The 22112-nt window shown below is 41.7% G+C and overlaps 1 protein-coding gene and 1 long non-coding RNA gene across 2 annotated transcripts in view; one reads left to right on the forward strand and one right to left on the reverse strand.

Moving 5' to 3' along the window:
* Nucleotides 1-7119: 7119 nt before the first annotated feature.
* KCNMB2 (potassium calcium-activated channel subfamily M regulatory beta subunit 2) overlaps nt 7120-22112 on the reverse strand; it is a 70780-nt gene continuing 55787 nt past the window's right edge. The window contains exon 4 of the mRNA XM_027875775.1: nt 7120-7933. Within this exon, the coding sequence (XP_027731576.1) occupies nt 7649-7933 (285 nt within the window). The 3' untranslated portion in view covers nt 7120-7648. The remainder of the gene's footprint in view (nt 7934-22112) is intronic.
* On the forward strand, nt 8008-21589 carry LOC114053098. Its single transcript, XR_003570341.1, has 3 exons — nt 8008-8137; nt 10536-10626; nt 19212-21589. It is a non-coding gene; the product is annotated as an uncharacterized LOC114053098 (long non-coding RNA).

Raw genomic sequence — 22112 nt, forward strand, 5'->3', positions numbered from 1 at the left:
ACACCTGGGACTTTGGTTGTCTCATTTTTGAATTGAAGGGGGCCAGACTAGATGGCCTCAGAGGCCCCCTCCAGTTCTGAGCCATCGTCAATTCATCTGTGACATGAGGGGATTGGATTAGCTTATCTCTGTGACCCCTTCTGGAGCTCAGTCTATGATTTTCTGGTCACCAAGCCCCTACTCTAGAGGTGTTTTCCTGGTTATCGCCTCATAGTGTCCTAGGGTCTCTGTCTCTGACAAGTAGTTGTTGAATTAAATAAAATGTCAGCTGTGTCTGAAGATGAGGGATTTCCGGCAGACACTATAAATCTCTTGTCGTTGCTTTTTTCCTGGGTTTGCTAGAGGTTAGCTCCAGCAGCTGAAGGCTTTTGGTTCAGAGACAGAGCCTCATAATTGTGCCCCTGTGCTCTCCTCTCTGTGTTCTAGGGGTGCACAGTGAGGGCCTGTTGTGTTCGCTCAGCATGGGGAATCTCAAACAGCTCGGGCTTGCAGCTGCCTTGCTCGAACTGCTGGCTTTCAAGCCCAACAGATAAAAAGGGCTGTGGTTTGATTACTCTAAAACCAGGAGGAGGCTGATGGGTTTGGACTGAACTGAGTGAGGATATTATATGGATGTTTGGAGGTGGAAGTACCCATAGCATCACAGATGGTGAGCAATGTTGCAGATGGTGAGTAATGCTTCTCTGGATACTTCAGAGATTGGAAATATCATTGGATGCACCTCCAGAGGCTGGAAATCTTACTGGATGGACCAAGTGGGAAGAGAATTGCAGAATCTTAGCATTGGAAGAGGCCTTGGAAGTCATCTGATACAATCCAGACATGCACAAGCACCCCCTCTTTAACATATCTGACAAGTGGTCATCAAAGCTTTCCTTGAAGACTAGGGGGAGAACGGAATATCATGGGCATGGGGTTGTTTGTCCTTCATTCTGAAAGAGAACCGTGATATCAGGGACGTGATGCCATGACATACAAATGAATTGGATTTAAGTGAGGGAGGGCTGTACAAAGTTACCAGCCTCACTTTCTCCTCTGGTGCCATCTGGGTCCAGTGGCCAGATACACATCAGGATGACTGGGATATAGTGCAAAGAGCAATGAATATGTAGAGTTAGGGGATCTGGGTTCAAACCCTGGCTCTGCCACTCACTGCCTGTGACTTTGGGAACATCATCTAACCTATTTGGGCCTCAGTTTCTTCATTTGCTAAAAAATGAGAAGATTGAATTGAATGGTCTTTGAGTTTCCCTCCAGCTCTAATTCTCTGGCCCTATGAGCTTGAGGCAACCCTTTCTGAGAGGTCTGTTGGGAAGCTTTTCTTACATCAAGGCTTCATTTCCCTTTTTCCAACTTCCACCCATCGTTCCTGGTTCTGCCCTCTGGTGTCAATCAGAGCCAGCCCAAGCCCTCCTTTCCATAATGTTTCTGAAGAGGGCTCTTGTTGTTGGTTTTCCAGGTTAAACACTTGTACACAATTTTCTGGGCGTTTAGAAAATCAAATGGAAAGGGAGAATTTAGTTGCTTTCAAATTTCCCTTTTTGTTGTTTTTCAGTTGTTCAGTCATATCTGACTCTTTGTGACCCCATTGGGGGTTTTCTTGGCAAAGATACTGGAGTGGCTTGCCTTTTCCTTCTCCATATTATTTTACAGATGAGGAAACTGAGGCAAACAGGGTGAAGGGACTTGCCCAGGGTCACACAGATTAGTAAGTGTCTGAGGCCAGATTTGAAGTCAGGAAGATGAGTCTTCCTGACTCCAGGCCTGGCGATCTATCTCCTGCATCACCTAGCTGCCCCTTCCTTAAGTTTCCCCCTCCAAATCAAGCAGCTCATGCTCAAATATCTAATATTTAGGTATCTGAATACTAATTCATAAGATCTATCATCTCCCTGGATCACAGATTTAGAGCTGGAAGCGACCTTGGAGATTTAACAAGTCCAGCCTGCTCATTTTTAAGGGAGAAAACCTAGTCCCAGACAGAGAAGATGGATTACTTGTTCAAGAATACATAGGTAGGGAGAAGCAGAGCTGGGATCTGAACCTGAGTCCTTTGCCACTCTTATTATGGTATTTTGCTGCCTATTCAACATGTCCTATGCAAACTATCCTTGTTTTCACTCTGGGCAAGGAAGGATTTTTTCTTTCATCTGGCATGTCTGTAACCTCTTCATTGCTTCATCTTAATGTTGAAGTGGCCCTGGGCTCTAAAGGGCCAGACCAGGGCACCCAATGCTATTGAAGGCCCTACTATGCTGTAAAGGGTTTGAGACCGACCTTGATGATAAACTAAGCTCTTCATCTATTTTCAGAGAGCAGCCTAATAAAGCTGGAGAGATTTATCAATCAATTAATCCTCAACAAACATGTACTAAGCAACTCCTATGTGGTAAGAGATGGGGATAAAACCAATGAGGGCAGCTGGGGTATTTCTCTAGGGTGCCAAAATTTAGTGGGTACTAGTAGCACTTGCAGATAGAAATTGATAGAAACAGATAGAAACAATAGATAGAAACAAAACACCCTGGCACCTTAAAGCAAAACAAAACTGTTTTTCTCTGAACGTCACCTTTTACTATAGGAATCTGTAGTGTCTTATGAAACATCTATTGGTTTTAGTCAAAGGAGACTTGGGTAGGATGTACTATTGATAGACCTAACTAGAGTGGGGTGATTGGGGTTTTGCTCTGAGGTGTTTGAAATTCAGGGGCCTGCTTCCCTCCTCACCTCATTGATTTCCCATACTTAATGCTTCTCTACTGTCCCTGAACAATGGCACTTTACATCTGAAGTACAATTTCCTCCTTTCCCCAACCTGCCCTTGGTGGTAATCTCCCCAGCAACAGTCTCTCTGTATCCTGAGGTCTCTCCTGAATAGGTTCCCATGCCTATAATGGTCTATTCTTGACAGCCTCACCTTTCCACTCAACCTGGTGCTTGGCCAAGGCTCCAGAATTGCTAACTATAGCTCTGAAACCACAGCTTTGACCCAGGGTGACATTCCTGAAGGTCTTATGCTTTAAATTAGTATAAGCTTCCTCCCTCCTCTACCCACCCCTCCTGGTATCCCCTCTGCATAGTCAATGATGGGTCTTGGGAGTAACATCTTAATCAGTCATGATTCCCTTCCTGTCTATAAACCTGGATATATGCTAGATAATGTCCAGAAGGTGCTGGAAGAGGAAGTATGGTATAGTGAATTGAAGGCTGGTTTTAGAGTCAGGAAGACCAGGGGTCAAGCCCTGCTTCTGACTCATAGGGACTGTGTGACCCTGGGCAAGTCACTTAACCAATAAGTGTTCTAGGTAACTAAGACTAAAATTCAGAACAGCTGGTAATTTGTATTGGTACAGTTCTCTCATCTGGAATTTCCTATGCCAATGAAATCATAGGTTGGGCCCAAAAATATGTAAAGAAGACCAGACAAGCAACTGCTGTGACTTAGAACAGTGTGTCACCTTGTTTTGTTAAATTCAAATGAAGGAGGGCAAAAAGGAAATGAGTGACCCTGGAGGACAGAAAGAGTCGTCTCCTGTCTCCACTCACCTACTTTCCCTCCCCCATTTTTATTGCCTAAACTACATGTGAGGAACTTAGTTTTCAGGGGTGAGGGATGTTAGCCCTCTACATTTATTACTGAGTATTCCTTTCTAATTATTTATTTATTTTTACCCAACTTCACCCCATTACTCAAGCCATTTTCCCATCCCACAGATCTCCCTGTTAACGTCACCGAGATGATTCTAGCCTACAGTTTGATGTCAAGATGTGTCACCCACAGGAATGCTGGTGGAGTGTTTACAGTCGGGGATGTAGGAAGATATGCTATGTGTCTGTGTCACATGCAATCACTTGATTTCATTGTCGTCAGAAAGTGGGGGTGGCATTCTGGCCCTCCAAATGCCAGCTACTCAGCCTAAGAGCTATTTTATCATTACTTCTTCCAGTCACTACAGTCAGCCAACATTTGGCCAGTGGCTTCTTGGAGATCCATCTCATTTTTCTTGCAACCATTTGCTAACAGTCACTGGTGTATTTACAGTTTTTTTCCCTGGGTTTTGATATGATTGCATCTGGGAAAGTGGAAATCAATGAAGTATTAGGTAGAATGTGCCAACTGAATAACGGAGGTGATTTGGAATCTCAGACATCTCTTTGTACCAGGTGGGGGAGTCAACACTATGGAGTCGTGAGGAGGTCCAGGCATAGCTTCTGGCAGATATAAATGAATACCTTGTGCCCTGAAGTTTAGACTAGTTTTTGAGAATGGGACATAGGAGCGCACTTTTGAACCACTGGATCTCCATGGTTCTCAAGGGCTGAGCATTATATATAATCAGCCTCACACACACTTAGAATGTTGGGATTTTAGAACAAAAGGGCATCGATGATCATGTATGACATATTTTTTTTTTTCTGATTTTGTTGGCATAGGAAACTCCCAGGAGAGGAAACTCCCTCTATTAATGAAGGTCAACAGCATTTCTACAACTTAGGTCTTAGAGGATTTCATGGGGGGATTGAGACTTGTCCAGGATTACATAACCAGCATGTGTCAGAGGCAGGATTTGAACACAAATCTTCCAGACTCTGGAGCCAGCTTTCTATTCACTGTGCCACATGGTAAAATTCCATTTTATAGATGGGGGCACCACGGCCCATGGTGATGTAATTGGAGGCAAAGCTGAGACTAGAACCCTGATTCTAATTCATTATATGACTTAGTTCATTTTAACTCCTTCAGTGTTTTAAACTGTCCTTGGAACATGTTTTTTATGTATAAGATGCCACAGAAATGCAAACTTTTTGAGAGCAGAGATTTAAATTTTGTTTTTATAGCTCTAAAATCTAGCATAATGCCTGACACATTGCATGTGCTTAATATATGTTTGTTGAGTGACTGAAAACATTTATATTGAGGACAATGGCTATTTCCATAGCATACTAAGCTACTCTTTCATTCTACCCATACTGTTTCTCACACCCAACTAACCCCTAGAAGAGAGGGAGCTTCCTTGGGGTTAATATGGAGTAAGGCTATATTAGCTCATCTAGACTTTCTTTTTCGGTCTCATTGCCTGGCTATCACTTTATTCTGACTTAAAGCACAAGTTGGGAAGCTTTTTGCTAAAAAATAAACCTTGAAGGAGAAATCTTCCTTCAATATTGCCCACTCACTCTTGGCCCACTTGTAGGAGAGCATAGCAGGTACTTGAGACGTCTTCAGAAGTATTCTTCTGAGCTCTCTTTGCTACTTTAGAATCATAAAGATTTCTCATCTATTGTCACTACATTGTCCTTTCTGTGTAATAAAAGCATTTCAATCTGATTTCCCAACTTTTCACAATATTGTGTGTGTATGTGTATATGCGAGCATAGACCAGAGCCACAACTAGGGTGGGACAACTGGAATATTACCCAGTTTGACAAATTTAGGGGGTTCTTTGTGTATGTGCAGTCCTTTAGCAACAGAGTAACATCTGAGCTTACTAAGTATTTCTAAGAATACTAGATAAAGTAGAAAATGACTAGCTGGGGGCTGCAGTAAGGTCCTCTTCCTCTCTCCTTTGTTCTCCCCCACTCCAGCCTCCCCTTACCGTGATAGCTTTTCTAGCAGTGGCCTTGTGTTGGTGTCCTAGGGCATCCCCCCACCGCATCCCTTAGTCATCTGGGGTTATGCTTCATGATTCTAGCCCTAGGCATTGTCTGTGCTACCTATTTTGGGTCCCAGAATTCCCAGTTATGGTTCTGGCATGTGTCCATGTTAAAAGGACTTTTATTAATCAACTATTAAAAAAATGAGTCAGCATCATAAATTCATGGGTTCTTGGACTTCTCAGTGGCTAAAAATTTGTTTGTAAACTCAGAACACAACAGCTATTCAAACCTGGCAGCTTTAATGGATTTTTTCTTTTTCTTTTTAATTATACATAAGAGCCTTGATTATACCCCAGGGATTTATTTGCTTAAGAAAAGTCAAACTATGGATTACAAGATTGAAGATTAATTTCCACCTCATCAGATTAATTTTACTGTTCACTCCACAAGTATGATTGTAAAACCTTGTATTAGCTAAAAAGTTTTCAATACTATATTACAAAAAAGTACTTAAATATGGATAAGACTGATTGAAGATGGTGTTTTCCCTCTGTTTGGTTATTGAGGCTTGGGGGAAAAGCAGGACATACTCATTTAGAATCAATCTCTCATTGATTTCCCAGAACACAGTAATTAATTAGGGTGCTAATAGAAACAATCTCAAATCTGTTATTCAGTTCAAGTGTCAGTTAAGAAAAAAGGTCTGGACTGCTTATAAAATATAACAAAAGGAAGGGATTGTAAATAGAAAAATAAAGTATGCAGAGGAGAGAAACATTCTGAGCACATTGCCTTAAGATCCCCACAGAGAAACAGATCAAGAGACAATACGTTCTTTTGCCTGCCTATAAATCTTTCACCTTCTCTGCCTAATGCATCTACTATCTAGTCTTCTTTAAGAAAGCATTCCAATAAGCTTTGCCTACTAAACAGGATCTTAATGTCCAGAATGATGTCCAGGGGTGGGGAACCTGTGTGATTGGGGCCACATGTGGCCCTCTAGGTCCTCAAGTCTGGTCCTTTGATTGAATCCAAACTTCACAGAACAAATCTCCTTAATGAAAGGATTTGTTCTGTGAAGTTTGTATTCAAAGGGCCAAACTTGAGGATCTAGTGGGCCAAATGTGACCTGGAGGCTGAAAGTTCCCCACTCCTGTATGCTGCAGAACAGCTCCATTGAGAAATGTTGACAATTAATAGGATGGGAGACTTCCAGTGCCAATATGGGTACACTCAAGTGAGGCTTTATAGAACTATGGGTGGCTGTCACCATTCACTGAAATCTTAAGATGGGCAGCTCTTTGCTGGTATCATCCCCTCCCCTCTTAGCAGGTCTAAGACTGGGATCAAAGCTATTCCTTTTCTCCCGAAAAGACAGGTAGTAGTTACAATAATATGACTAGTAAGAACAGAGCTTCTTCCATTTTCAATCCTGTTAAAAAGCTAACATTGTTGTGAGTAAAAAACAATAAAAAAATAGGTGACCATTTTTATTTCATCTTTACAGTGATATGGTAGCAATACAAGGAAAACGGTGAATACCCTTGCTGAAGGTATCCTGGTCCCATCTCTTGCTAGAGGGTTCGGTTTGGAGAAAAAGAAAAGGAATTTTTTTTTGTTTTTGGCTGCAGCTTTGGTAAACAATGAATGACAAAATACATTGCAGAGATGTCTCTGAGAGAGATGATGACTCCGAATACAGAATACGCCACACCACGTTCATTGACAAATGATTCACTGCATCCTATCTCAGTGGAAGGGGAGAAGGAAGTCCTAGTGTCACCAGGAAAACAAACAAACGAACAAACCAACGAACCGAGAGTATGAAAACAATCAACACCCAACTGTGGGGGTCCTCCACCCCGTCTTCTACAGAATAGAAACATCACGTTTGCATATCAAACAGCAGCTGCGTTATTGCTCTATGTATCGGAATCAATTAAGGAACTCATAATAGACGACACGTTACAAACTTAAGGTTCTTTGGTGAAGAATGAGAGAAACCAGTATTTGCACGTTAAAGAAAAACCTTGTTCGGCTAGCCTGGCCTCTATCTGTTGATTCGCTGGATGCGTTCGCAGAGCAAGGAGAGGTACTGCGTGAGTTTCACCATGGCAACAATGGCCACGCCCCCACTCATCATGCACGTGGGCCAGAAGAGGGAGTGGAACAGCACGTTGGAGCTGTAGAGTTTGGTTAAGATGACGTTCTTTTGGCTGCCAGATGGGTCGGAGAAGCAGGAGAAGCGTTGGTACTTCCTGAAATTCTCCATCACCACGTTCACCATGGAGAGGGACTCTTCGAAGTTCTTGCCACACTTCGGTATGTAAGAACACTGTGGAGAGATGGAGGGAAGCTCGTTGAAATGCATTATTTCCTTTTTTCCCCCTTACCTAAATATATGAGCATAGACTTAGAGTTGAAAGCTCTGGGCTTCAGGAGCCCCTGGGCTCAAGACTGGCTTCTGTGAGAATATGGGCAAGTCAAGAAACTCAAGATCTGACCGTGTCCTCTCCTATAGGAGCTTCGGCAACTCTCTGTAAGTCCAGGATAAAATCTAAACTCTTCTATTTGGAATTCGAAATCCTTGACAATGTAACTTGTGAATTTCCAGTATGATCCCATTTTATCCTCCAGCATACATTCTACATTCTAGTCATCTTGCTTTACTTGCTGTTCCCCTTCAAAAACATTCATCTCCTTTCTCTGTTTCTGTGCCCAGGCTTTCCCTTCCTTCCTCGCTTCTTGGAAATTCTAATTCCTTAAGGGCTCTTTTCAAATGTTGATGCCAACAAGAGGCCCTTTGGGATCTTCCTTAGTTGCTATTGCTTTGGTCCCTGTCTTTCCCTGCTCCCTGAAAATTATTCTTATTTATTTTGTATATATCTATATCTTGTATATCCATCCAGCTATCTAATCTATCTCTTGTGTACATATATGTGTATACACACACACACACACACATATATCTCCTGTACACATGAACACACACAGAGCTAGATGATACAATAGATAGAGCAGTGGGCTTGAAGCCAGGAAGACCTGAGTCAAATCTGATGCTTCCTGGCTGTGTGACCCTGAGCAAGTCACTTAATTCCTGTTTGCCTCATTTTCCTCATCTGTAAAATGGGCATAATGACAGCACCTACATTGTAGGACTGTTGTGAGTATCAAATTGTACAATAATAATTGTAAAGTGCTTAGCATGGTACCTGGCACGTAGTATACACTATAGGAATGTTAGCTAATATTATTATCTTATATTTACTTATTGGTATATGTGTTGTATCTCTATAGTAGAATGTAGACTTTTTGAGGGTAAGGACTGTTCTGATTTTGTCTTTGTATACCCATCGTATACTGCAGTACTCTATACATAGTGGGAACTTAATATATGCTTGTTGGATGTATAAATGAATTTCTCTGAGCCTTACATTCTTCATCTCTATGTAACCAGGAGAGGAGTTTAAAGGAGTTTGAAAGGAAATTTCTTTGATGAGTTCTTTTGAATGAGTTTTCAGGACAGTGTTTAGAACATGTGATGAGCCCTTCTCCCTATAAAGTATGGATGTAACCACTGTTAAGAAAGCAAAGACACTAGCTGTGTGACTCTGGGCAAGTCACTCAACCCCAATTGCCTCACCAAAAAAAAAAAAAAAAAAGAAAGCAAAGACAACTACTGATTGGTTTTCAGTAACTGGAACTGTCTTCAGATGATTTGGTAGAATGGAGCATGGAGGGATTTAAGACTAGGACGTGGGAAGAGAGTGGAAAAGCATCCATTAAATATTTACTATGAGGTAGCTGTGACATGGTCACTATAGAGCCAGAGTTCTGAATCTTCAGCACACTGACTGTGTAACTCTAGGCAAATCACTTTGCCTCTGAGTGCTCTAGGGAACTCCCTAAGATGCTAAGTTTCAGAGAAGAAGCTGACCTAACTTTGTTCAGGGAGATTCCTCATCCAGAAGTTTCCTATATCGGTGAAATCACCTATACCTAACCTATAGGTATAGAAGTATAGTTATAGAAGTACCTATACCTAACATGGGCCTAACATGTGGCTAAGTTATAAAGATACAAATAGAAAAGTGAGACAGTTTCTGTTCTGAAGCAATCACACCTCAAAACAGGGGAGATAACTCCACATAACTACAGTGCAGGTAATGAGACCTAGTGGACCTTAGGCATCACTGGAAGGCCATATCCCTCACCAAGGGTTGGTGGAAAAAGAGTAGTGGGCACAAGGGGTGGAGCAGAGTGGGGTTCTGGGTTATCTTTAGCTCCAGTAGGGTTGGATTTTTCCAGTAGGGTGAGGGAGCTGGAAGGAGAAAATCAGCAGCCAGCTGAGAAATGGTATTCAGTCCCTGGTGGGAACTGGGCAGTAGGTGCTGGGGAGGGGAAGAGGAAAATCTTTGGCTTTCTGACACCTACTCCTTCAGGATCCTTGGTACACCCACAGGCATCTGGGCAGTGTACACTTCGGGTGAAGGGAGGGAAAGGTTCTTGGCTCTCTCTGTTCCTTCTGGGCTCTTGGGCTACTTGCTTGGGCAAACAAAGGGAAAAGAAGACTTGTACTTTGCTCCTTGCTTTATTGGGAGTTTTTCAGACAGTGGAAGTCTGATAGAAAGGGGAGTGCCTGTCCAACAGTCCCAAATTCTGTTTATCTTTTAGGACCTTAGGATGGCACTAAAAGCTTGGGAAGGTCTGTATAAGATGCTATGAAAGGGCTCATCAAAATCTTAATGTGTTGTCCTGACACCCCAAATTTACTTCCTTTCCAAGGAAGGATTATGAATGACTAAGAGTGTTTTTAGTGTTTTCAGTATTTCTTTATTGGCTCTTGAGAATAATGTATGTTTTCTATATTTTATTTAGGGCAAAATAAAGGCTCTCTTCTCCCCTATATTCATTTGTTACCTTGATTGTTTTTACAGGAGCTGGGGATCCTATTACCATTCCAGTTCTCACTGGGTGAATAGAGAGTTGCGGCCCTGGAGAACATCTTCGAGATGACTTGTTGGACAAGTAAGCATAATGAGGAGTGGAGATGGGAAGGGACCTGTCTAAGATCACATAGCAAGTTAATACTACAGCCAGGTCTAGAACCCAGTTTTGTTTTTTTTTTTTTGGTCTAATTCTCCTTCCACAATACTATAGGTCCAGGACAATGCATAGCTGGGCTAAGAGGTGGCATGGAAAGATGCTGGACTGAGAGTCAGAGGCCCTAAGCTTGAAACCTTGTTCTGCTACTGCCTGTGTGATGTCAGCACATCAGTCAACATCACTAGGCCTCAGTTTCCTCACTTGTAAAATGAAGGGGTTGGATTGCATGACCTCTGTGGTCTCTTCTAGCTCCATGATCCTAAAATGCCCAAAGCAACCAAGTTTAAAGGAAAAAACCAGACCACTGGCTGATTGTTTTGACTATTCCAGGGGAAGAGTAACTTTTTCTGAATTGGCTTTCATTTAGCCCTTGGGGTGATGGTAATTTATTTGTAGTATCACTTTTAGAAAGTAAGTCCAATTTCCCTCGGGTGGGCTACTCCACTTATGCCATTTAGAGTGGACACTTCCTGGTGAAAGTTAAAGAGTATTCCCAGGACCTGTGGAGAGTAGTTAATGAGCCTTTTAGCATACATGATAAGCTGCCATGAGCATGGCCCATATGAGCAGCAGGGCAGGGTAAGAACTATCTAACTCATCTGACATGGGCCTGAGAGGCTCTATCTTTTTGTTTCTCTTCTCTCTTTCTCTCTCCCTCTCTCTTCTCTCCCTCCCCCTCTCTGTGTTCATGTCTCTCTCCCCCTTCTCTGATATCTCTATTCCTTCCTTTTTCTCTTTCTCTTTTTCCTCCCTCTCTCCCCCTTCTTTGTCGTATCTCTCTCCCTTCCTTTTCTTTCTCTTTCTTTCTTCCTCCATCTCTCCTCTTCCTCCCTCTAGCTTTCTCTCTCTACCCCTGCTATCCCTTTTCCTCACTCTCCCTTCTCTCTTTCTCTCTCCTCCTCTTTTGTCTGTCTTCTCTCTCTCTCCCTCTCTCTCTCTCTCCTTCTGTCTTCCTTCTCTCCCCCTCTTTTTGACTCTTTCCCTTTCTGACTTTCTCCTCCTTCACTCTTAGTTTGTCTCTCTTTACCTTTCCCCTTTGCCTTTCTTCTACCATTGTTTTTCTTACTTTTTCTCTTCTCTTCTTTCTCTTAATGACTGGTCATAATATGGAACTTCATTATTTTGAATGTAAGGGATAGAGTCTCCTCTCCTCCACCTCAATTAGCAAGATGCTCAACATTCATACCTTTATCAGGTGGAAACAGCATTTACTATATTTACTGAATCAAATCTCATGTTCCTGTTTTTTTATTTTAAAAGCAGGTTAGTTGATCATCTTATGTTTTTCTAAGAAAAAATGTTACTTTTTACTCGTGTGTTCCTTGATGTCATCCCCTTCCTTGGGTCAGTGAGAAAAAAAATGTTTTTTTATCCCCTGCCTAGTCTACACAATGCAAACACTTTTTCTTTTCTTTTCTTTATTTGAATCAACCATCCAGAGATGAGGTGAGCCTGTGGGTTAGGAATGAAGTTCTTGTGGCCTTAGCATGGACCATGGTTAATTTTGTCCTAGAGTTTGTGGGTCCAAGGATAAAAAAGATGGGTTTTTTTTCTTTGTGGTTAGGATACATAATTTTATTGGTGTAAGAAGCTGCTCAAGAGGAAACTCTGCTAGGCATTCTGGCACTGGATTTTCAACCTATGATTTTAGAGAATTGCCCAAAATCACCCAGTCAGTATATGTCAGGGGTGGGATGCAAACCTTGGCATCTCAGACTTCAAGGCTAGTTCTCTATTCACTATGCCGTTGAAAGGGAAAATGGGTTGGCTTTGGCTTGCTCTTTCTGCTGACTTTCCTGGTGGGGCTCAGGGATGGTGGTGCCATGGAGGGGCATGACCTTTACCAGCATTACCAAGAGGATCTCCCCTTCATTGGGCCAGAATGAATGCTGTGCACTTTGCTTTTGATCAGTGGAACCACATTTCATGAGGTGGGTTCTATCTTAACATGGTTTGATCAATACCTTAACAGTCAGAAAGCAAACATTTGTTAAATGCCTACTGTGTGCCAGGGGGCAGCTAGGTGGTACAGTGAAGAGAGTGCCAGGTCTAGAGTCAGGAAGACTCACCTTTCCAAGTTCAAATCTGGCCTCAGACACTTACTAGCCATGTGACCCTGGGCAAGTAACTTGACCCTATTTGCCTCAGTTTCCTCATCTGTAAAATGATCTTGAGAAGGAAATGGCAAACCATTTCAGCATCTTTGCCAAGAAAACCTCAAATGGGGTCGCGAGGAGTTGGACATGACTGAAAAAACGACTGTGCAAGACATTGTGCTAAGTTCTGAGTAAAAGAAACAAACAATAAAAACTAAACAGCCCCTGCCCTTAAGGAGATCCTAGTCTAACCTCATGAATTAGCTAAGGATATAAATACATCAGTAGCCAGGAGGCTGAGTTAGCTTGAACATTGCTGGAGACCTGAAATCACTTCCTGTGAGAGCCTAGTTTAAATGCCTACCAGGTATTTAAATGCCTACCACCTCAGTAAGGGCTGGATATAAAGAAGACAAAACAGAAAACAATTCCTGCCCTCAAGAATCTTCCATTCTGTTGGAGTTAATAACTTATGGTTAAAAACTAGCCTTTGACTCTTTGGTCATCTTGGCTGAGACAAACATTTTCTTTGCTTCTGCAGTGTTTGGATCCAGGCCAGTTAGCTGTTTGCTGGGGACAGATGGGACAGAAGTGGCCTCTGGGGGAGTTTGGAGTTACCTTTTTTAATCTTGCTTTCATCCCTGCAGCTACACAGAGGAATGCTTTTTATTCAAGGAGATTAAAAAGCAATCTAATTGGTTGCATTGAGGAAAGGTCAAACCATTACTGCCAATTTAGATAACAAACCCATGGGGGCCTTTTCCATTCTTGGACCAGGAGAGTTTATGAGAATAACCTCACTTGCAGTGGGGTTCTGTGTCGTTAAGAGATCTCCAGAGTTAAAAACACTGAGGCTTCATTGAAAGTGGTTTTTATTGTTACACTCTTCTTCTCAAAAAAATCTTTTAAAAATGATTTGTAGGCAGGTTGAGCAGGTAATGAAGCATTGAAGTCAGGGAGACTTGACACTGAATCCTGCCTCAGTCATTTACTAGCTGTGTGACCCCAGGCAAATCACTTCACCTCTGTCTGCCTCAGTTTCTTCATCTGTAAAATGGGGATGAAAATAGCTCCTACCTCACACGGGTTGTTGTGAGAAGCAAATGAGATAACCTATGTTACTTTCCTAACCTTAAAATGCTAGTTAGCTAGCTAGCATTGGTATTACACACTCTTACTTAGTTATTATTATATTATATTATTATTTATCGTTATGGAGTATTACACATCCAGAACCAGAGTACTGTGATGTCCAGAATGGAAGACAGTATGGCCTGACCGGGGCAGGGGACAGTAAGACCATCCCCTCTCTCATCCTGCACTCCTTGTCCCTCAGGGCCACCTGAGAATTCATGGGCCCTTTTGATACCATAATACACTCCTGAGCCAGTAATCAGATCCCCCCTTTCACTTTTAAAAATGGCTGAAGTTGATTCTGCTTCAAATGTCTTCCATGTTGACTCAGCCACACTGAATCCTATTTGCTTAGGGACTTTGAGAAATTGCCTGTTGTAATTTGGTGTGAATAGAATGGGATGTGTTTCCTGGAGGCAGTGAAGCTCCGTTTGCTTTACTGTAAGGTCGTTAGTAAATATCCTCTTAAAAAAGAGAGGTAGATGGTGCAGTGGCTAGAGCACTGGACTTGGAATCAGGAAGACTCTTCTTCATGAGTTCACATCCGACCTCAGATCCTTGACTGTGTGACTCTAAGCAAGCCACTTCACCCTGTTTGCCTCAGTTTCCTCATCTGTAAACTTAGCTAGAGAAGGAAATGGCAAACCACTCCAGTATCTTTGCCAAGAAAACCCCAAATGGGGTCGTGAAGAGTTGGACACAACTGAAATCATTTAACAACAAGAAGTTTGGTATAGTGCCTAGAGTTCTGGACTTGGAGTCAGGAAGGTAAGGATTCGATTCTTACCTTGGTCACTTATGAACTGTGTGGCCCTGAGCATATTGCTATTCTACCTGAGCCTCAGTTTCCTCATCTGTAAAAGGAGAGAATATTACTTGTCCTGAAGATAGAATGAAATACTGTATATAAAGCATGTTGCAAACCTTAAAGAACTATATTCATAGAGTTCTTAATAAAAAAGACTTCATGGTATGGTGAAAAATGTATTTGAGTTATAGTAAGAGGATCTGAGTTTGAATTCTGACTGTTACTTAGTGACTGTGACTTTAGGCAAGTCACTTAATCTTTCTGGGTGTCAATTTTTCCTCTGTAAAATGAGATCATAAGTTTTGTATTTCCTGCTTTTGGGAAAAGTACTTTGTAAACTGTCAAGAACTATGATTATATTGATATAAAGGTAGGGGAGGGAACAAACATTTATTAAGCACCTACTATGTGCCAGGCACTGTGTGCTAAGTGCTTTTAAAAAATTTATTTCATTTGACCCTATGAATAGGCGCTATTATTATCCTCATTTTACACCTGAGGAAACTGAGGCAAACTGTTTAAATGATTTGTCCAGGGTCACAAAACTAGCAAATGTCTGAGGCTAGATTTGAGCTCAGATCTTCCTTACTCCAGGCTTAACTCTCTCTCAACTGTGTCACTAGCTGCCTGGGAATTTGCATCAATTGACCCCAAGTTAACAACTTATTCTCCTTCCTTATGCTAGGAGGGGAAACAGAATAGATTTTGAGCTGGAAAGAATTTGAGAGCTCATCTCATTAAGTCTTCTCATTCTACACACAAAGAAACATTTTACAGAAAGGAAAAGTGAGTCACTTAGAGTCATCACAAGCAACAGCTTCCAAATTTGAACTCAGGTCATCTGACTTCCAAATCTAATACTCTTTCCACAGCCTCTTACCAACGAATTAGGCAGCATTCCTGGGAAGGCGTGAGATGACAATGTGATGCAAACCATCCTTGAAAGTGTGGAATGAAGAGAAATAGAGGCAGAGCTGTAGTCAGGAAGTTTTGTACATGGGACCAGCAGTGGCAGGGTAGAGGAGAGAGTACCAGGACTGAGGAAGTATACTCCAAACTATTTGATGCTTTCTAGCCTAGAGGTTTGCTGCCATGCTAGTAGCTTTTTGGCTACCAGAGGGGGGAAGCAGGCTGAAGATGACACTTTATGTGCCCTCCACAATTTGGTGCTCTCAGGCAAAGCCCCAGCTGTCCCACCCTAGTTACGACTCTAGGTACTCTTTCTTGTTTTCTTTCTAAAGAGGCTCACAGAGGGGTGAATTATGCAGAAGACTTCCTCAGACTGCTTACTTTAGGATGGGAGGGGTGATTTGGAGAAGAGAACTTTGTGTTCTGTCTGATTTGAGTGATGGCTAGACAGTCTTCGAGTCCACAGGAGCCTCATTTTCTTTCACCTCTCCTGACTTTCAGCATCCTATCAGCATTTTTCCTGCTTTGAACTTGGTTTTCAAAGTTATTTGGTTTCTTCTTTCAGTTTTTACTATTTGCCAAGCTGTGCTGCTTAAAATGCTTGGCAGAGCAAAGGGAAGCAATATCCTACCCCAATTATGCACTAACGGTCCTGCCAGCATCCTCACGCATCCCTTTCCAGATCACGCCCCATCTTTGCTCTGTTTGCTTACACATTTTCACATTTATTACAGCATTCTGGCATGCTGAGGTACTAAAAGAGGGAGCTAAACAAAAGCAATCACATCAGGGGATGAAAGCACCTTGGTACCCAGGGATGCTCAGACACCTGCAATTGTCTGAACCAGGCAGATGTGAGGATATTAATTTTCTGTTGCTGATTATGCCAACACACACTCAAACAACAGTTGTTCTGATGTTTCCAATAGGTTTGGAAGATAATGAGTGTCTAGAATTCCTGGCTTTTTCTTCCTCTACTCTCCTTTCTTGGGCATCCACTGTATCCTTCTCTTTGCCATCTGACCCTCATCTCCACTTCCTGGATGGATGCATCATTCTTGGAGCCAGCTCAGTAGAGGAGTGCCTGAGCAGATATCTCCTTACAACTGGCATTTCCCCAAAAGGTTTGGTTTCCAGATGGTCTCAGCTACCCCTTGATAAGCACTTCAACTCTGAGTATGTGAATTTTGGGAGCTGGATTTTAGAGGTTCTGTGGCCTCCTTCTCAGAGTGGTTATTTACGACGTGGTGGGGACCTGCCCTGTGTCTGTCCCTTGCTCAGGAATTGGTTAGAGGCACATCAATTTAGAGCCAGATGGGCCCTTAGAGGTTGTCTAGTCCAGTGCCTGCATTTTAAACACAAGGAAATTGTGACCCAGGCAGTTAAGTGATTTGCCCAAGGTCACACAGGCTGTAAGCTATGGATCCAGGAAAACCAAATTAACTATTGCTATTGAAGGGCATGCCAATTTACTGCCCTGTCTGACTCTAGTTGGAATCTCTGTGGTTCTCAATTCTAAGATGCCCTAGGCTGGAGTTTTCTTCTCTGCCTGCCACTTCTTGCTGCTTCAGACTCATCCATGTCAGCCCCATCTCTCTGGGATTCCTATCCCACTTTTCTCTGCTCTTCTGATGTGCCCTTTGGAAGCTCTCTTCTATTGTTAACATTTTATCTTTTATATTAGGACTGAACCCTATTCCCTAAAATTACTTTGTATGTGTGTATATATATATGTATGTATGTATGTATGTATGTATATGTATGTATATATATATATGTTTTGCTTACTTATATTGTTATTGTTCAGTCATTTCAGTTGTGTTTGACTCTTCATGACCCCATTTGGGGTTTTCTTGGCAAAGATACTAGAGCGGTTTGCCATTTCCTTTGCACACATACACACACATGTGTATTTTTTGATATTTCTTTATAAATGTAGATATTTTCTCCCCGATTGAATATAATTTCCTTGAGGGCAGGGGCAATTTCATTTTTTGTTTTTGTACCCTTAATGTCCTGTTTAGTGCTTGGTGCATAGAAGATGCTTGAGAAATGTTTGTTGATTATGTGATTGTTTGGAAAGACTTTAGCTTTAAGAACTAAAAAAAAAGTACACGGGACAAGGAACAAAAATGAAAGAAAATTGTCGTTGTGCCTTTGAAGTGACAACATCAGGACTGACCCACTTGCATACTGTTGACAACTCAAAAGTTGACAGCTATGTATTACACATTTCAGTAAAATCACCGCCTTTCAATTTCATGCTATTCTTTTATAACTTTTAGGAATGTGGCTATTCTAAAAGATTTTTTTTAAAAAGGTAGAGCTCTATAATTTCATTAGTATGGGGATTTCCTGGTGTGGAAACTCCCTCCACTGAATGCAAATCATCTACTGCATTGTAAATTATAATCTTGGAAAGCTGGGTGGGCAGTGAGAAGTTAATGACTTGCCCATGGTCACAAAGCCGATTTCTGTCAGAAGTGGGGCTTGAAGGAAGTCTTCCTGACTCCGAAGCCACCATGCCCTGCTGACCACTTGGGCTGCTAACTAGTCAAAATGGGAATGAATTGTCCTTGATCATGCTCATGAGGAAAGGACGATTAGGGCTAGAGATCTTTGGCATGGGTTGACGAGCTGATGGAAGGGTTCTCCTGGCAGCTTTTCCAGCCCCCAGCTTTTGCTCATATTTGTTAGCTGACCTTTTTAAGGTCATGGTCTGGTGACCCTCCAAAAAGAAAAATGCTGGTTCCTCCCCAGTGGCATCAGGTTTAGATGAAGCATGACAAGCCCGAGTTCTATTGTTTTGATATTTGGGATCTCAGAAATTCCACTCTGCAGAAAGTTGAATGACAACTGTGGTCGAAAAGTCCAATTATTTTCAGCTTCCACTCTTTGGGGTGTGGAGCCACTCAGATCATTAAGGAGAGGTTTGTAAGGCTTGACAGCGGCAATTCCCATTTGGGCTTTCTGCCCCTGCCCATCCACCCTCTTTCTCCACAAAAGTAAGTTTCCAATGGCAAGAGTTTCAACCACAGAGAAAAGTGGAGAGATGAATAAAGAAATGAGCAAATACACAGCATTATGGGAAATAATTGGGCAGCTACAATGTAGTGGAAAAATCATTAGTTCTGAAATCAGCCTGGGTCTGAATTCAGATTCTGCTATTTACAACTAACTGTGTGACCATGGGCAAGAGACTACCCCTCTATGGGCCTCAGTTTCCTGGCTCTAAAATGATGAGGATGGGTTAGATTTTGTCCAGGTTTCCTCCCCAGTCTTAATCCTCTGTACCTGGCACCTAATAAGGGCTTAACAAAGAAATTACAAATTTCCCTTACATGCTCCAAATTGGCACCACCAGCAGAGTGAAGACCCTGAGCACGGTCTAGATCTTGGTGGCATTGTCATTTAATGCTGTCTCAAATATGAAGGCTCAGAAATATTGTTGGGGGGCATTCCATAGAACTTTAGCTTTACAAGATGCAAGAATCTGAAACCACCCATTGTTTGGAGAGAAGGAAAATCAATAACAGCTGACATTTATCTACCTCTCTTAGATTTACATAATGGAATCACAGACTTCTAGAACTGGCAGGGGCCTCAGAAGCAACTACTCCAGCTCATTCCTGAAAATGCTGCCTCTCTACAATATATCCAAGAGGAGAGCTAGCCACTGCTGGAAGCCACTCTCTAAACAGCTCATTCCACTTTTGGACAGCTCTCATTGTTAGGATATTTTCTTCCTGATATAAATTCTAAATGGCCTCTGTAACTTCCATATGTTACACCGGGTTCATCCTTTTGGGACCCAGTAGAAAGTCTCATTCCTCTTCCACGTGACAGCCCTCCAAATATTTGAAGACAACTACCACATTTCCCTTAGGTCTTCTCTAGGTTAAACATTCCGCTTTTTTCGGTTGGTATTCACATGGCATGAGCTCTCAAGTACCAGTTCCAACAGGGAGCATATCCTGATCTCCCTAGTTACTATGCCCTCCACCCAGAGAAAGTACTTTGTATGTGCTTTATATATACTTTTCTGGGCTGTCTTCCCCAATTACAATGTTGAGTTCTTGAGGTGGGAGGGATTATTTCCCTTCTGTCTTTGTAACCCCAGCCCCTAACACTGTGACCACTCCTTAGTAGGCAGATAATAAATGCTTGATGAAGTATGAGTGAATGAACTTCCCAATTTCATCAGCATTTTGAAGATTTGTTTGCTTATATTCCATAGCATCAACCCTGTTTAGAGGGCTCATGGCAGAAACAGCCACATCTTGGGAAAAAAAAACTGGGACTATGTTCACTTTTATTTATTGATAAAACAACCTTGAGGCAACTGAACATGACTTATGCTTCCTGCAGATTAGGGGCATCTAGAGCAGACATTTTCAAAAACCAGCTTCTGAAATACTCAGGAGGTTGAGTCTTCAGATAGGGGTGGCAATAATTTATTTGAACTGTTGTAACCAAAATGCAGCTTGACTTTCTCTGCCTTTGGCTGATGAAACCAATCCTATTTTTTTCATATGTTCAGTGACCATCTAGAGTGTTTGCCCGATGTAGAAAAATCAAGCCCTTCCTACTAGGGAGTCACTGTTTTTACATATAATCTACTTTTAATGTTTTTCTTTGTGTGTAGAAATGTTCTTGTTTGTTGGTGTTGGTCAATTTCAGAATAAGAAAAAGTTGAAAAATAAAAATAAAAAAGAAATGAGTTCAGGTGGGGCTGATCACAGGACTGATTTCAGTCATAAGTGTTAATAACCCCCCTGGAAAGTTACAAGTAATTCATTCATCTCTGCCACCATAGAATAGAAATGTAATGCAGCTAATTTAAAATTATTAATGTGACAAGCCTCTTGACTGATCACATTAGGACTTATGAATACCATTTCTATGTACTGTTTTGGTGAAAGTTTTGTATATTAGGGTAGTGAGAACTGATTATTATGACTAAAAGATGAATGTGTATAGGATATAGTTATACCCAAGATTATATTTTGACAGCACTTTAAAGTTTAGGTTTACGAAGTGATTTAAATCAATCAACAGAAAAACATTCATGCAGGATCTACTGTGTACCAGGTACTACACTTTCCTCATTAACAGAATTGCAGTAATGCTGTTAATATCAGTTTTATAGTGGATAGAAGCAGATCTTGAACTCAGAAAGACCCAGGTTCAAGTCTTACCTCTGGTTCAGGATGGCTGTGTGACCCTGGGGAAGCTCCCTAACCTCTCAGTGCCCTAGGCAATTCTAGGGCATCTCTCTAGTTGCAGAGCAGGTCCTGGATAACCATTGATAGGGGGAATTCCTTACCAGGATTCCGCATATCAAGAAGGTAGATACTATAAGTATTACTATCCTCTCCGTTTTACAGATGAGGAAAATGAGGTACTGAGAGGTTGACTTGCCCAGGGTTAAGCAGGTAGTAAGTAGATGTCAGATCCAAGTCTTTCTCACTCCAGGTCTAATTGTTCCCTCCCCTCCCCCAGTGTAATACCTAAGGGACTCTCACCCCTTCATTGAAAGCTAAAAGGGAATTTTAGGATCATTTATGTCATAATCCCTGATTCTGGACAGGTGTAAACCTCAAATAGACTATAATAATTGTCTACCTCTAGTTTTGAAAATCTCTAGAGGAGTTCAAAGAATGGTGTGGCGGAAAGAGCAGAAGATTTGGGGTCAGAAGACCTGAATTCAAAACCTTGCTCTCCCACTTACTGGTATATGACCTTAAGTAAGTCATTTCCCTTCTCTGGGGTTCAGTTTCCTCATTTGTAAAACAAAAAGTTTGGGTTGTATGACCTCCAAGTTCCCTTCCAACTCTGAATCTGTGTTCTTAATGCCAGGTCAGAGGCTTTAATTTTTTTTTAAAGGTATGCTAGATGGAGAAGAATTTGGAACTATGCCCATAGGGCAACCAAACTGTGCATACCCTTTGATCCAGCAATACCACTACTAGATCTGAATCCCAAAGAGATCATGAAAAACAGAAAAGGACTTTTGTGTGCAAAAATAATTATAGCAACCCTTTTTGTGGTGGCAAAATATTGGAAGTTGAGTGGATGCCCACCAGTTGGGGAATGGCTGAGCAAGCTGTGGTATATGAAGGTAATGAAATGCTATTGTGCAGTAAGAAATGATGAACAGGCAGATTTCAGAAAAATCTGGAAAGACTTGTATGAACTGATGCAAAATAAAATGAGCAGAACTAGAAAACATTTTACACAGTATCAGCAATATTGTGTGATGATCAACTATGAATGACTCAGCTCTTCGCAGCGACACAACTATTCAAGACAAGTACAAAGGACTCATAAAGGAAAATGCTATCCATATCCAGATAAAGAACTGATGGATTTTGAATGCAGATTAAAACATATTTTTTTCACTTACTTTATTCTTTTCTTGTGTTTTTTTCCTTATGTTTCTTCTTTCACAACTGTGACTA

This window comes from Vombatus ursinus, unplaced genomic scaffold (assembly GCF_900497805.2).
Source record: "Vombatus ursinus unplaced genomic scaffold, bare-nosed wombat genome assembly UNPS02014810.1, whole genome shotgun sequence".
NCBI lineage: Eukaryota > Metazoa > Chordata > Mammalia > Diprotodontia > Vombatidae > Vombatus > Vombatus ursinus.